Source organism: Amphibalanus amphitrite, unplaced genomic scaffold (assembly GCF_019059575.1).
Source record: "Amphibalanus amphitrite isolate SeventyFive unplaced genomic scaffold, NRLGWU_Aamphi_draft 000182F_arrow, whole genome shotgun sequence".
NCBI classification, from domain to species: domain Eukaryota; kingdom Metazoa; phylum Arthropoda; class Thecostraca; order Balanomorpha; family Balanidae; genus Amphibalanus; species Amphibalanus amphitrite.
The window spans coordinates 136,396-150,878 of NW_024881677.1; the positions used below are offsets into that span (position 1 = coordinate 136,396).

A 14,483-nucleotide genomic window follows, 5' to 3' on the forward strand; every position below is an offset into this window, starting at 1 on the left:
CATGTCATGAGGCAGGCATGAAGTTGAATACATGACACCCTTCGCTACAACCATCTACTATTGAGTGTTGAACTCCTACCTATTTGCCGCCACTTGGTACACCGATGACCAGTTGATTTTCTGATGGTTTACAAACATGAGAGGAGCATTGCGAAAATGTATAGGGGTGCTTTCCAGGGGTGTCCCAACGGCGCCGTAAAATTCCCACGCGAAAGTGTTTGAATTCGCTTCCCCGCAGCTATGCTGTCTACATGAATATATCTACACGACTACACGACTGTGAAAGCATCCACCGACATAAGGATCTTTGATCTATGACAACTTTCCAAGCCCAGGGGGTGCTTTTAACGTTTTATATAGTAAAAGATCTGCGCTGACGTCACACATTCAGGGGGGGGGGGTAGGTAATGCATTAGCCCCTCTGAATCCAAAGTGCTGCAACTTTGAAATTAGTTTTTTTTATTTGAGTCATTTCTCGATGTTATGAGTGCTCAAACCGGTAAGTGCAAGCCAGGGACCCCATTTTGGCTATCTCAACTCAAAACTAATGTTAAATAAGGTGGGATGGTCACTTTAACCCTCGCCCTGGCAGGGGGGGGGTCGATGCGACCCCCCCCTAAGGTTTTTCGAAGATAGCGTAAAAACGGCGGCGCGCAGCGCCGCCAAATTTGGCATAGCCTATGGGGCAACCTTTTTACATATGACCTGAAAATTTCAGGTCCGGGTGACCTTGGGTCAGGTCACCAGGTCAGAAAAACCGGTACAAGGTCATGGTCAAATTTCAATTTTCTTTTTGCACCTGTCCAACTCACAGTTTTGCACTGAGTTCCTTCAAACTTTCAGGATGTGCTAAGTTCACCGAGTTGTATAACATATAGTTCGGGTTTTTTGAGGTCACCGACCTGAGGTCAGTTAGAGGTCATTACGTCGTAATGTTAAGCCTATGGGAAAATACTAAATTCGGAAAATACTGGAGTTATCCGCTTCGTTCTATCATTTTTGTGCTTTGAAATCACAGTACTTAACAGCAGGTCACTTGGTGCTTCTTTGTTTGGTGTACTTATCCATGGGTCAGGTCAAATGAGGTCAACTGAGGTCAAATGACGTTTTTGTCAATAACTTGGCACATAATGACGCTAGAGCTTAAAAAATGGTATCATTGTGTTCCTGGTAATCAGCCGAATCGAATGATATGCGATATGACGCAATTTGGTTAACTTGAACTTAATTTATAAATTTAAGTTTACTTAAAATTTAAGAAAAACTTTAAGTACACTTAAACAAGCTAAAAAGTATATCATTCGACGCGCCTTGACGTGCTGAGTTCACTGGTGCTTTTCTTTTTGCTCTATCTTAATTAGATCAAAAGTTATAAGCGAAAAACTTTTGACCTGTTTTTAGCGAAATTTTTACATTTATACCCCCCAAAACCCCCCTAAATATTGACCTAGAGCAACCAAATTTGCACAGGGGCGAGAACTCCAGGGGGCCCACCTACCTACCAAATTTGGTGTTTCTAGGTGCCATAGGAGCCAATCGCGAGGGGGGGGGTCGCATCGACCCCCCCCCCCCCTGCCAGGCCGTGTTATGAAAAATGCCCTGCCAGGGCGAGGGTTAATGTGCGGCCACCTTTTTCAGTGGAGTCCGACCGTTGGATCGATGAGCTAAAGCTCGGTACCTATTATGTCACAAAAATTGGTTCTCTTGAACGCATTAACTGGCAGCACATTTTTTATTCGGAGATTGGTCAAGATGTTGGACATTGACTACTTTCCAAGGCGAAGGCACATTGTTCATCCGATTGTGCAAAATGGGTTTCTCGATCATATCATTTAGATATCATTGAAACTGTAAATAGGTATAGGATTAAGTGGGAGCTAAAGCCATAACTACTCTCATTTTTTTTGTCATTTAGTGAATAGTATCCGAGAAAAACGCACGTTAAATTTAGCTAAATCTATTAAGCGTGTCATAGAAACGTAATGATTGGGGAAGACATCGTGCAAGGGAATGATCAGAGTGTCGTCAGGTCAAGTGCCGGATGTCAAATTGTTGCACACTCCGTCTTCAACCGATAGGCAGGCGTACAAATCGCGTCAGATCCGTCTCCACCCGCTGCCGGCCGCGCCATTTCCGTCTCCACACACTGCCGGGCGCGCCAGATCCGTCTCCACACGCTGCCGGCCGAGCCAGATCCGTCTCCACCCGCTGCCGACCGCGTCAGATCCGTCTCCACACACTGCCTAACGTGCCAGATCCGTCTCCATGGAGCGGGTGCACCCGCTGCCGACCACCCACGCACGCTGCGTGTTCAATTTAAATGCTCACGGATGCCAGTTGCCACGCCTCATGGGTTCGAAGTTCAGCTAAAGCGGTCAGTGGTCAGTGGTCAGTGGTCACTAATCGGCCGATCCAGGCGGACGATACAGCGCATTGGACGATCACTGCCACAATCGTCACTCGCGACTCAGTGCGAGCTCCACCTGACTGCAGACTGAGTCACCAGCCGCCGCCAGCCGCCGTTGTCGCGGCCGTCGACCTCGACCGCCCGTTTCTAGTGGCGTAGGCCCGTCGTACGCGCAGAGGGATGCTCCGCCTAAAGTGGCGGAGCGTACTGCATCATGCATGCGAAAGAGCCTAAAGGGGCGCCTCTGATGGCATCCATGCTAAAAAAGAGGTTGGGAAGCAATAACAGTTTAGTGCAACGTAACGCTTGTCAGGCGCCTGCATACGCCCCCCACAAAAAAAAACTGGTGCGAGCAATCCGCACTTTTTATATAAACGGTTTCGTCCATGGTTTCATTGTTGCGACGCGCGCCCAGGGGTGGCATCATTTTCTTTGGCCTACCTACTAGTACGAATCCGATACGGAAAGAGGGGGTCTTTCCGCCGCCTATCCATCAGCCCTCCTAATTCCTATACAATATTTCGCCAACTACCATCCCTAATTTTTATTCTAGCGCATGGGGCTTCTTACCCCAGCAACACGAAATATTTTGGGCCTACCCCACTCTAGTGTAAGCTAAACACTCTACTGCCTACTCCAGTGTAAACTAAGGTTTGTTTCCCGAGAAGCTGCTTTTCTTACAGACAAATAATTTAGTAACTGCCTGTTTTCATATATGTAACAACTGCGTCATTTATGAGTTTCCTTGTTGTTGATATGTCTGTGCTTGAAGCGTTTTCCCAAGCGTTTTACGCAAGGTTTTACGCCACAGGCGGCCCCCACCCTCAAGGCACGGTAAATAGATACGCTAAGCACTATGCAAAAATTAAATTGTGCCTTGTATGCACTTCTAAAGGTTGAATGAGTGTTTTTACATGCCTTTGTTGAATGCTGAGAAAGGTTGGTGAAAGAGGAAGTTCACAACTTGAACTGGAGGAAAGTTTGAGTTGCCTCAACCTGTACCGTTTCATTTTATTTCATGAAATTTTTCATGATTTACCTTGTTTCTTCAGATACCTGGAGATATTTGAGCTGATTCTGATTTTTTTCAGCTGAAGTTGAAGCTGTTCCAACTTCCAGTTCCACTTTGATTTGCTGATTTGATTCCAGTTCTTCTTGGTGCTGGTCGCTGGATGTCCTTGCCCTGGTCTGATGTCAATAAGAAAACCAGGCAAGTGAGTATTCTCAATTTGTATGTGTTGTCAGTTATGTGATTGAGATTGGCAATATTTTTGGCTATAGTGAGTGGGAATGATGAATATCATTAGACTGTCATGCTTTCATCAATATTGATGGTGTAATCACCATTTGAAATCGCCCCCATGACTCAAAATTGAATAAAAACCTCACTGTATTGTCATAAAACATATATAGACCTAGAAAATTGGTTATTCTTACAGCATGCATCTCACATGCCCACTAGTTTGGGAAAAATTGTGCATACGATCAATAAATGCTGTAAAAAGTCGGGTACACTGACACTACGAGCAGAAATAACAAAACCTTATCTAACCTCACCTGTCCTAAGTCCTAACCTTACATAATGTAACATAACCTTGCATGACTGAACATGTGGTTGCAGGTTGGGTGTAGCTTATAAAGGCTTGTGTAAAAAGTATCATCATTATTGATGAGTGGTCTCACTTTTTAACCTTAGAAGGATGTGTTCTTTCTTTTCATGTTCTTGTTTTGTGAATTTCTTCAGTTTTCAAAGGGTGCAAACTGCAGAAGGAGGAAATCACCAGTGTTATGTTTTTTACAGGGTTCCAGGACATATATATATATATAGTCAATAGTCATAGAAGGCATGATTTAGTGGGTATCAAATTTAAGTTATAATTGTTGTAAATTAATTTAGATCAACTAGTTAATTTTGAATTTAGTGTTGAAAGCTGTGCAGGAACATGAAGTGACTACATTTCACACTACACAGAGGGCTTATGTAGTCCTGTTTCTCTGCTGCCAGTGTCTATTGCTTTGGAAATCAACCCTAAGTCAAATGTATGTGATGACAGCTCCACCTCAGCAGCCTGCAGGCCACCAGTGGTCACCTACTTAAAGCTGTGTAGTGGATTCCTGTTTGCTTTTTTTTTCTTCCTTTTCAATTTCATTTTATTGCTCAATTGCCTGAGCAGCAGTAGAAAGTAAGGAGGGAAGCAAAACATCATGAATAATTTGTACTCTGAATCCTTTTCTTCATTTGAAGTCCTATTTTTCAGTCATTTCATGCTTAGCTTAGTAGAATTAATGCATGTAAACATCTTCAAAATTGTTTTCCTTTGGAGGATTATATGTGATAAGCAAAGCAAAAGTGCTATGTTGGTGATCATCAGTGGGTGATCATCTTATGATGCCACTGCTATGATATTGATGATATTGATTGCAGAAAGAGCAGTTAATACCAAGGTTAATACTAAATGTAACTTGTATTCAACTTGAAAATGTTTTTCAGTTTCTGTTCATTGTATTTTGCTTAGGCACCTGTCATGTTGTACTACAATTGCTGGTATCTTATCACAGTCTATCATATCAAATTAATGAGACTTTAATGCTGGCGAAGTTTTATAGCAGTCCATTTTACCACTGGTGACAGACTTCTGTTATTCGGTTGATAAGGTTTGTCCTTCGAAAGCTCTATTGAAGAAACGCTATGTGTTAATTAACCCGCGCCCCGTAGGGGGGGGGGGGCCGTTGTGCTTCCTGATGGACCAACTTTCTGACACTACCTATGCTAAGACTGTTTCCTAAAACATTGTGTTTGTCCAATGCTAAAAATGTCTGACAAATTTTCTAGTGCTGCTTGCAAATGCTAGGTGCAGGTGAAGGCTTGTGGAAACCAGCTAGATGTTGTCCTTATGTTTGCAATGTTGTAACAGCTAGACAATGTGTCTTTGAGTTCTAATAATGTCATGATCACTGATCATTGGTCTGTGCTCCACTCCACGTTTTAGGCATTCGACTAGTGTCGCTGTACTGTGGATGACTCCAAAAGCCTGTGCTGTGATCTGGGGCCGGTAGATGGCTCTGCTGCTCGGCTGATCGGCCCTGCCGGCTTCCGTCAGCGTGGTGAACCGTAAACTCAGTGAAAGGTGAGGCAGTTTTCATTGTCCCCATTTCATCGTATTGTGTTTTCATGGGCGGGTTCCCATTTCATTCTGAATGACCTAAATGAATTACGCTTTCGCATTTCGATCAACATTTACTTTTCGCATTCAAGCCTGGAAAGAATGATGAAAGGCACAATTTTTTTTTGCGTCGGTTTGGTCCTCTGTTTTTTTGCGTAATCCAGTCATAATAACGCGTTTTTACCTACATGATGCATTTGTATTTTGTGACTAAATTCCCCATATTGGTGCCCCATCTCTATCAAATTTATTTTGGGTTCCACAACGACACGATTGCGAATTTATGGCATAGTTCGTTCTCCATATCTGTCACCGTTCGATGTGTGAGAGCGGGTAGGCTTCACCCTGAAGTCCCACTACCCGCCTCGGTCTGTCTTGTGATATTTTCCACCAGGGCACCACGGCTGCGTTTTGTCACGCTAGACAACGGCGGTGCCCGACTGCCTCGCTCCACTTTGGGGTGTCCCTTCGAATGGGACGGCCGCACCGGGACCGGAGCCCGCCTGAGGACGCTCCGATTGTCCCCCACGGCTCCAGACTGACCCACTTCCCCAGATTACAGTAGGCGCGACGGCTATTGCCGCTATTCCTACGACACCCATGTTCTAAAAATAGCGGCTCTCGGGCGGCTAGCGGCTTTCTAGAATCTGGCGATTGTGTGACTACGCTCCTGTTTGTAATATGAGTTGCATTTTAACTGCCAAACAATGAACTTGAGAATTTTCGAACTAGGAACCAGTTTTTTTTTTTGCACTCGTTCTGACCGGCAGCTTCCACCTCGGCCGTACACTGCTCCTCCCCGTCGACGCTAGGTGATCGCCGTCGAACGCGGCTGAGTTATGCCAACTCACGGTGATAAGATGCGTTCGGCTAGAAGCCAGTCACTGGCGCCGCCCTTCCTGAGTCAAATATGCAGACGTCAGACGACCCTCTCACAGGTATTGCAGCGACAATATTGGGTCGGCCTTTCAGGAAGTCCATGAGACTTTGATAAATAATGTTATTCTCAGAAGGGACAAGTTAGTGGAGTGACTTCCTTGAGCTATTTGCAGGGAAATGCTAAGTGAGCTCTAGGAAGCAAAACTTTCCCATTCCGGGTTATCTCAATGAGCCCGTTGATCATGGTAACTTTCCACCGTTACCAGGACCTTTCGCCGGGTTACGGTGCTACTTTTCACCACTGAACATCATGCTGTTATATCCTTGAAATATCTGGGATATTCCTCGGGCCTTACAGTTTCGCCAGAAGCGCGCAAAGTGCCGACGAATTGCGGCGTCTCATCAGCCCTCGCCTTGCTTCGATAAACGTTACGCAATGGAGCTGCCGCTTTTGAGCCCACCCTGATATCCCAGGAGAACAGTCGCAATATGAGATCCTGATTCCTGGTAGTCAAAAGGCAACATTATGGAGCGCCGTGTGGCATACGACGCTGTCTTGAATATAAAGCTCTGGTGTTTGCATTCTGAGGAGTTGTGATGGGTTGTTTTGAGAATGACTTTACAATGTCTCTGATTTACTGTTCAGCTACGCTGAAGCTGATGCCATATTCATGTGATGTTTGGCGGTAATAACTTCGATTTTCGCACTGTGGACTGCTCGATTGTAAGTCAGCATTTGGGATATTGATTGCCCGTTGTAGTTATAAAAAGTGGTGCCACCATTTTTTTTCTATCGTAGTATCCTGAACTAACTTGACTGGATTGTGAGCCCGAATATTCGCCCACTCCAACTCTGTGCGTTTTGGAACCAGAAAACCGTCGACTCTGTTGCGCAACTGAGGAGCATTGCGGGCCGAGCTGCGGAGGCGGGTCTGCACTGAATGCCTACCGGGCGCCGTAAACACACAGGCGCGGCGCCGTCGTCGTCGGCGGCCGGCCCTCAGTGCGGCGGCGCGGCGCGGCTCAGTCGGGGCGGCAGCTCGGCAGCGGAGTGAGCTGACAGTGACAGTGGAGACTGCGGAGGTCCGGACCGGACCGGCTAGCCACGGCCGGTAGGCAGAGGATATGGCCATGGAGGCGGAGTATGCGCTGGGGAGGTAGGTGCTATAGCAGCTCACTGACTGAGCTGTGGGTGGGAAGGCCGGATGGGGCGGGTCCATTGGCCGGCCATTACCATGGCCTTGGAGCCAGCAGGTGCACGGCTGGGTGGTCGGTCCGCGCGACAGGCGCTGGCTTTACTGAACGCACGGACGCCTCGCGGCGATCGCTGACCACATGACTGGCTAGACCTGCCTCTGTGACGGCCCCGGCAGCAGGCGTGACAGTGACCCTGGCCGTCCTCCCGCTCCCCGCCCCCACCGCCGCAGGCCGTCGATACTCAGCGGACGCCCCACACAGCTGACGAAATTGGAGCGGCCGGCCGGCGCGGCGGTCCGCCCGGCCCGTGTGCTGCTGGCCGTTCCGCCATGCCGGTGTGTGTGTATGTACTGGGTACTGCCGTGCTGGCGGGTCCCTGAGCACCGTCCGGTGGCCCGGCGGCGGCGGTGCATTTTTGCAGGACACTGGCGGCCGGTGGGCCTGAGAAACCAGTTCTGGCGCCCGCCGTCTGTGTGTGGGGCTGTGTGAGTGATAGGACCATGCGGTCGGACAGGACAGGACACGGACACGGGAGGACAGGATGCACTGGGTTCAGGTTATTGAGTAGCACAGGAGGAGATCATCGGATCCCCGTGGTGCTGCTGCTCCGTGCTGTGCAGAACCAAATGGGATCTGCGATATTGACCAAATGAATGATGTTCGACTAAGCGCTTCGCAACGAAAAATTTCATCCATTTAAAATATATAACTCATTTAATGCTGTTTATGCTGTTATGATGTGGTCAGCACAAATTTCGTCCTTATATCACTACTCACTGAGCAGGAGGGCGGCTCTATTGCCCGCCCTGCCGCCGCTGGCCTCGCTGACGGTCCGGTCGGCACGCGGTCCATATCCTGGCGGACCGTTCGGGGAACCCGTGTCCTGAGGCCGCCCGTGCATACTTCACCGAGCGGCGCCGGCTGGGCGGCGACTCCGCTCGCACTGCACGGTGCTGACCGCTACCGCCGCAGTCCTGATTCCAGGACAGGGTACTGCCAGAAACGAGCGGCTACCTGGGCTACGGCGGCACATGTCCAAGGGATGCTATTCGTTTAACAATGGCAGGAGCGCTTTAGTAACGCTCTCCTCTCCGCAGACCTCTGATATCGTCCTCTCCGTGCTGCCCTCACCGCCTCGGCGGGTGGAGTTTCCGCGGTGACCTGCTGTGTGGAATGGCTCCCCAGGATGTCTGGAAGCGCCTCTGTTCGCCTGGGGACCTGTCGAGGGCAGTCGCCGTCTGTTTACGTCCGCCCGCTGCCCAGACGGTGGCAGACGAAGACGGTGCGTCGGCCTGACCTTAGCGCTGGCGCGTTATCGAACGCCGTCGCCTCTGCGGTTTTCTACACCGTCTGAGCCAATGCCCGACACCATCAGCACTGTAGAAGCCTCTGCTCCTCGTCGTTACGCTACGTGTGACAATGTGACGGCGCCACCCGTCGCCGATCGTCTCCCCTCCGGTCGGTGCGTCTCCAGCGCGCGTGCTGCTCCCGTCTGACCTTGTCGCTGTCTGCCCGGTCGCTCACCCCGCCTGACTCACGGCCGCCTATTGACTTTCTGCGCGCAGCGGACGTTGCAGCGGCGGCGGCGGCGGTCGGCGGTGGCTGGATTTGTCAGCCCGCGTCCGAGAATGTCCGCCTGACACCCACTCAGTTTGGGCAGAATCATGTAATCGTGGTGTGGACCATAGTCCCATGGAGAGGCCCATGGGCCCCTCGGGTCCCGGGGGATATATCGGTGCCGCCAATGGCGGCCGCTCCTGTCGACCGTTTGATGTAGGCCTGGCCAGTTCATTGGCGGAGAGCGGTGTCCTGGTTGGTCTGGATGGATCCGGCTCAGTCCGACCTGGCTGGACACTGTGAAACTCTGCCCATTTGATTGTATCGGTGCAGTGTCGCGCAGACGTGCATTGGTGTCTGATGCTATGTCAGGTGACAGTGTTCCGACTAGCCGGAATCAATGGCTGCTGTCTCAATACCTTACAGGCTTCTCTAGGTCTGTGCGTTGACCGAGCGTGGCCTGGGCGCCCCAAAAACCAAATCACAATCATCACCAACCACTAGAGCTGTGCGTCGAGCGGTTGCGATTTGGCGGTGCCACCTGACAGATCGTCTCACTCTCCAGGCTGTCGGTGCAGCCGGCGCGGCCTGCTCTCCTGGTCGGCGGAGCGGGCCGCCGCTGACGTCTGGACCCCCGCCCCGCTCCCGCCCCCGCCCCCGCCCCCGCCCAGTCGGCGCCCATTGGCTCCGATAGCGTATCGCGGCTGCAGACGCTACCGGCATAGCTGGCGTGTCAAGGTCGCGGCCGCCGCGCCGCTCGGTTCAGCCGTGTTTCCGCCGAGTCACGGTTGGCGCGGGTCCCAAATGGCGCCATTTCTGCTTTCCTTGTTGTTCTGTTGTCCTATCCTGCTCTTGCTGTCTCAGCAGACAGACATAACTCCCATCCGCGCTTATAGCTTGAACGGGATGCCCGCATCAACTCACAGCATCTCACCGCTGCAGCTCACCGCATCTCACTGCATCAGCTCACCGTAGGCCATAGACAGCTCAACCATATCCCCAAACCGCCGATCGGCAAACAGGTCTCACCGATTCGACAGAACAGCGTAGTCGGCCGAGCGGCTTTGCGGCGGTTCGTAGCGGTTTTTGTGCCTGTGAGGCTGGCACTGAGAATAAACGAATGCAACTAGCGTGTGCCTGGCTGAGTCACCGTGTGGGCTCTCCATTAGCGCCGCACCGGTCGAATGTCAGGCAGCAGGATGGGTCACGTGTGCTGTGTCGCAATGCCCGTGATTCGGTTTTCTCGAAGGTGGCGTGCGTGCTGAGTTGTTGCGCATAGGTTCCAGAAGACGATCCGCCGTTCAACTCCTGTGTTGAAGTGATTGTAGCTCTATCAGTGCTGAACAGGGACCCACAGTCCTGACAAACGGGTACAGTCCCGAGGTGGTCCCCCGGATATCTTGCACCTGCTGGGCGCTTGCCCACCTGCTTATGCGAGGGTAATTGTAACATTGATTGTGACAGTAAGCCGGTCCGATCGGTCGGAGGGGCACAGCTCTCTGGTGACGTTCGGTACACCGGGAATCACCCGCTCCGGCCTGACAGTGGCGTCTACTGGCCGTATCCGGGAGCATGGCGGTCACGTGCCGGCGTCAGTGGACCGAAACAGAACGGAACTCGACACTGAAACTGCTGTCAATACCTCACAAATATCCGCCCGTGTAGGGTGACGATTTTCAATTTTGTGTTTGCCTGGGAGTTAGCAGGAAGCCACTATTCTTCCTTCAAATAGTGCTGCCGAATGATTCATGAAATATTGATTATTTGGTAAATACTAAGAGAGTCCGGTCTTTCCAATGTCTCAAGCAAAGAAAAATCAGACGTTACCGAGCCCTGAGCTACAGAACCTGGGCACCTGGCGAGCTGACGAGCGGAGCTGATCTAGCATCCCCAGAGAACTATTAGCAGCCCCACTTGCGACCAACTCTTGTCTGAGGTGGACTTATCAGGAAGGAAGCTATTTGTTGACTTGCTTAGTGTGAGGTCTGTCGAACAGCTGACTGGGCAGTCTCCCCCAGGCCCCAACCACCCTCCCCCGTTCCGCCACTTCTCTCGCCCCTGCAAACACTCACCTGAGCGGGGGGGGGTACGAACGGGTCATCAGCTGGTCTGACTCATGGCACAGGTGTCCGCGCTGTGTCCGATATTTGTCTGCTGTCTGTCTGCACCTGTCCACTGTTTTCACAGAAAGGGGAAGTATCTGTCAAGGCGAGGCTTATGAACACAGACTTATTTTCATTGAGCGATGCAGTCTGGATCACCAGAGAGCCGCTCATCATCGTCTATGATAAATGATGAAAGATATCGACTCTGCTTCGCCCTCCTATGCACTCCACAGATCTTGGCTTAGTTGGACGTTGACACCTTTTTGAGGGCACAGACTAGCTGAGACAGTAAGAAACTGTGGGGAAATGAGGAAGATGTTGTGAGCTCGGCTCATCTTTGACAAACATATTGATTTTGGAACGGCTCAAAACAAGCCATTTTTTCACAAAAGTTTTGAGTCGGATAAAAACCAAACTGCTAACGTTATTCGCACGCGCACGCACGTTTGGTCTGACAGTTTGGAGCGCGCTGACAGTGTGCCCTGTGTCCTGTTAGCCCCTGGCGAGTATTTGGGCCGATCGGGCCGCCTATCTAAATAAAGTGGCTGGTCCGGCCGGCCGGCCGCCGTTCTGCAGGGACAGGCTGCTGCTGCTGCCGCCGGCTGCCGGATGGACATTGGACGGGCTCCGTCGCGCCGGCAATTGATTATGTAACGCACGGCTGGGGCGGCGACCGCGACCGGCCGGCCGGCGGATCGACCGACCGGTCTGAGAGGAGGGCCGATGTGCTCTTCACAGTGTACACAGGCTCCGGGTAAAACAACTTCTGGGACGTGCATCGTGCAGATCAATAGGTCGCTTTTGGGTGTTGGATTTGAGTGCAGCATGGGTATTGACTTACATTGGGCTTCTTCATAGAGCTTCTTGCACAGAGAAGCCAACCTCGGAGGGTTTTTGTTACTCGAGCGGTGATATGTAAAAGGGAAGCCGTTTCAGTGCTGCTTCTTCATTGCTTTATAAGTGACAATTGGATGAAATTCCTCGTTGTCATGAAATGCCAGCGTGGCAAGGAAGCGACCACCTATATTCGAGCGTGCAAGCCGTTTGTCCTGTCCCCGTCACTGACACCTGGCTGTCCTGAGCCGGTGCCGAACCGACCAGGACAAACAGGACAAATTGTAGGTGCGAGACGTTGGTCGATGAGTCACGGCGGTAGCCGGCTGGCCGGCCGGGCATGGCGCGGCCGTCGACCGGGTACTTTTCCGACCGATCCACTCCGGCGGCGGGCCCGCTCCAAACTGAGTGTTGCCGCCGCGGTGGGCGGTCAGCTCACCAAGTGGACGGGATCGCTGCAATTGAGGGTGAGTCTGACGAGAAACGTCTGGGAGCATCCTTGGTTATAGTGAGGTGGGTCATGAACTCAAACCAACGCGTCAGTCCGTAATGCGTAGCTTGAACTACCATTATGACCGCTGAGCAACCTTTCCCAACTGGTCAATGTGCCCAACAGCAGGTCATGTCAGTGCGTTGTGTGCGTGTGCCAGCCCACCAGCTGTGTGACGCCCTCTATAAGCTATATCCCTACGCCCGCCGCCATGGGCCGTGCTCCTCCGGCCGCCATGGGTCCATGGCAGTCGGTGACACACCAGGGAAATAAGCTAAAATTAGAGCGCTCTATTTATTGCTCCCGCTACTTCACCGTCTCCCATAGGGTCCTGTGTTGAGCTGGTGTCGAGGCTCTAAAAATGACGCCGATTTTTGCACCCTTATCACGAAAACCGCTCGGACCGCCTGGAAACTAATTGTTCCGCTCTAAAAATTTCATGATCGACGAGAAAATGAATGAGGAAAAGATTGGTCCTGAAATAATTCTGAACTCCCTGTAGAACATATCGAAATATGGCTGCAAACTAGGAGCATGTCAAAATCGACAAAACAATACAAATAAACTTACCGGGATTTTTTATTTTCCATGCATCTGTGTATGAAATCAGTCGGTTTTTCGGAAAGATCATCTTCTGTTTAATAAATAATTCCACAATTGCAATCGAGAAAAAAAAACATTTCTGCTGTGACAGCAGTTTTGGCATTTTGCCAGTAGTGTGGCGTGCGCGGTGCTGCGTGGTCGTCGGGACGGAGTTGTGAGTATTTTCGGTGTTTTAAATGGTTGATGGCCATTTGAACCAGCTTTATATTATTTCCTACAAATTTTTGCATCAAATTATTGCTTTGAAAGACCATTGAAACCCCTTATCTCTTCATGAAACACGATCATATTCATCGTCGACGAAAATGGCGCGGGACTTCATGTGCGTTCCGATCGAAATAAATCGTAAATTAAATAATATTCGATGATAAGTATCATATTCTAGTGACACATTTTCATAAAATAAGGCATAAACTTTGCAAGGAAGTCAACATTGGATAATTGGATTCTTATTTTCCTCACATATCCTTGTGTAGTCAAATGGCTCAATTGTTAGATAAATGTAAGCATATGTTTTGGCTTGATGTTTGCAGTGAAACCACCCAGCCACTTGCTGGTTGAGTGTTTTTTGATAATTACCTGATAATCATTTCTCCTTTTCCTTAAAAGAAACTAAAATTCTTTTCAAAGTAATCCATTTTTAGGAAAGGCGGCTTGCTCATTGACATTTCATGTTCTTGTTTTGTTATTGCTGGCAGTATTTTGATACAATAATGCAATATGAATTTTTTGCAATAATAAAACCTAAGACAAACTTAGTTAATGCGTCAATCAAACACCCAACAGAAAGATTGTGAGTCCTTGTGACGTGAAGTAGAATATTCTATGAATGTGTTATATAGAATATGCCAAATTTTAAATTAATTTATTATTTGATACTGATAGCTGAGCATGTGAATTATGCCACAATATAATTTCATTTTCTGGTTTTGAAATAGCCGGCAGTATTTTACTTCAACAAATGTAATATACATGGAATACATGTTATGTTATGTTAAAAGTTTAATAACAGCAAACAGAAGGGGCTGTTTCAGCAGATAATATTTGTACCTTATGCATTACCTTTCTTTTCTGCAGGACCATGCTTCCGCTGGGTGGTCGACATTTGCCTCCTGAAGAAGTTGAGCAACATGAAGACCACCAGATGAGGTGTCTGCAGTTCATGTGGAACTCTGCAGACTACATGTGTTATGCCAACCACAACCAAAGTGCTGTGATCATGGAGGCATGAACCTCATGACAACACT

The 14,483-nt window shown here is 49.6% G+C and overlaps 1 protein-coding gene across 8 annotated transcripts in view; it reads left to right on the top strand.

The window, feature by feature from the left end:
• The first annotated feature begins 3,138 nt into the window (after positions 1-3,138).
• The window catches only part of LOC122384138 (RAC-beta serine/threonine-protein kinase-like), a 47,226-nt gene continuing 35,881 nt past the window's right edge, over positions 3,139-14,483 (top strand). The window contains exons 1-3 of one of the 8 annotated variants that reach the window (XM_043371177.1): positions 3,139-3,241; positions 3,557-3,621; positions 5,398-5,535. Coding sequence is in view for 1 of the 8 variants with exons in the window: in XM_043371171.1 (XP_043227106.1) it covers positions 7,576-7,607 (32 nt within the window). In the remaining 7 variants the exon portion in view is untranslated. Of the gene's footprint in view, positions 3,347-3,498; positions 3,622-5,397; positions 5,536-7,386; positions 7,608-14,483 lie in introns of those variants that run through there. The other 7 variants (XM_043371179.1, XM_043371176.1, XM_043371180.1 and 4 more) reach the window with 7 other exon arrangements.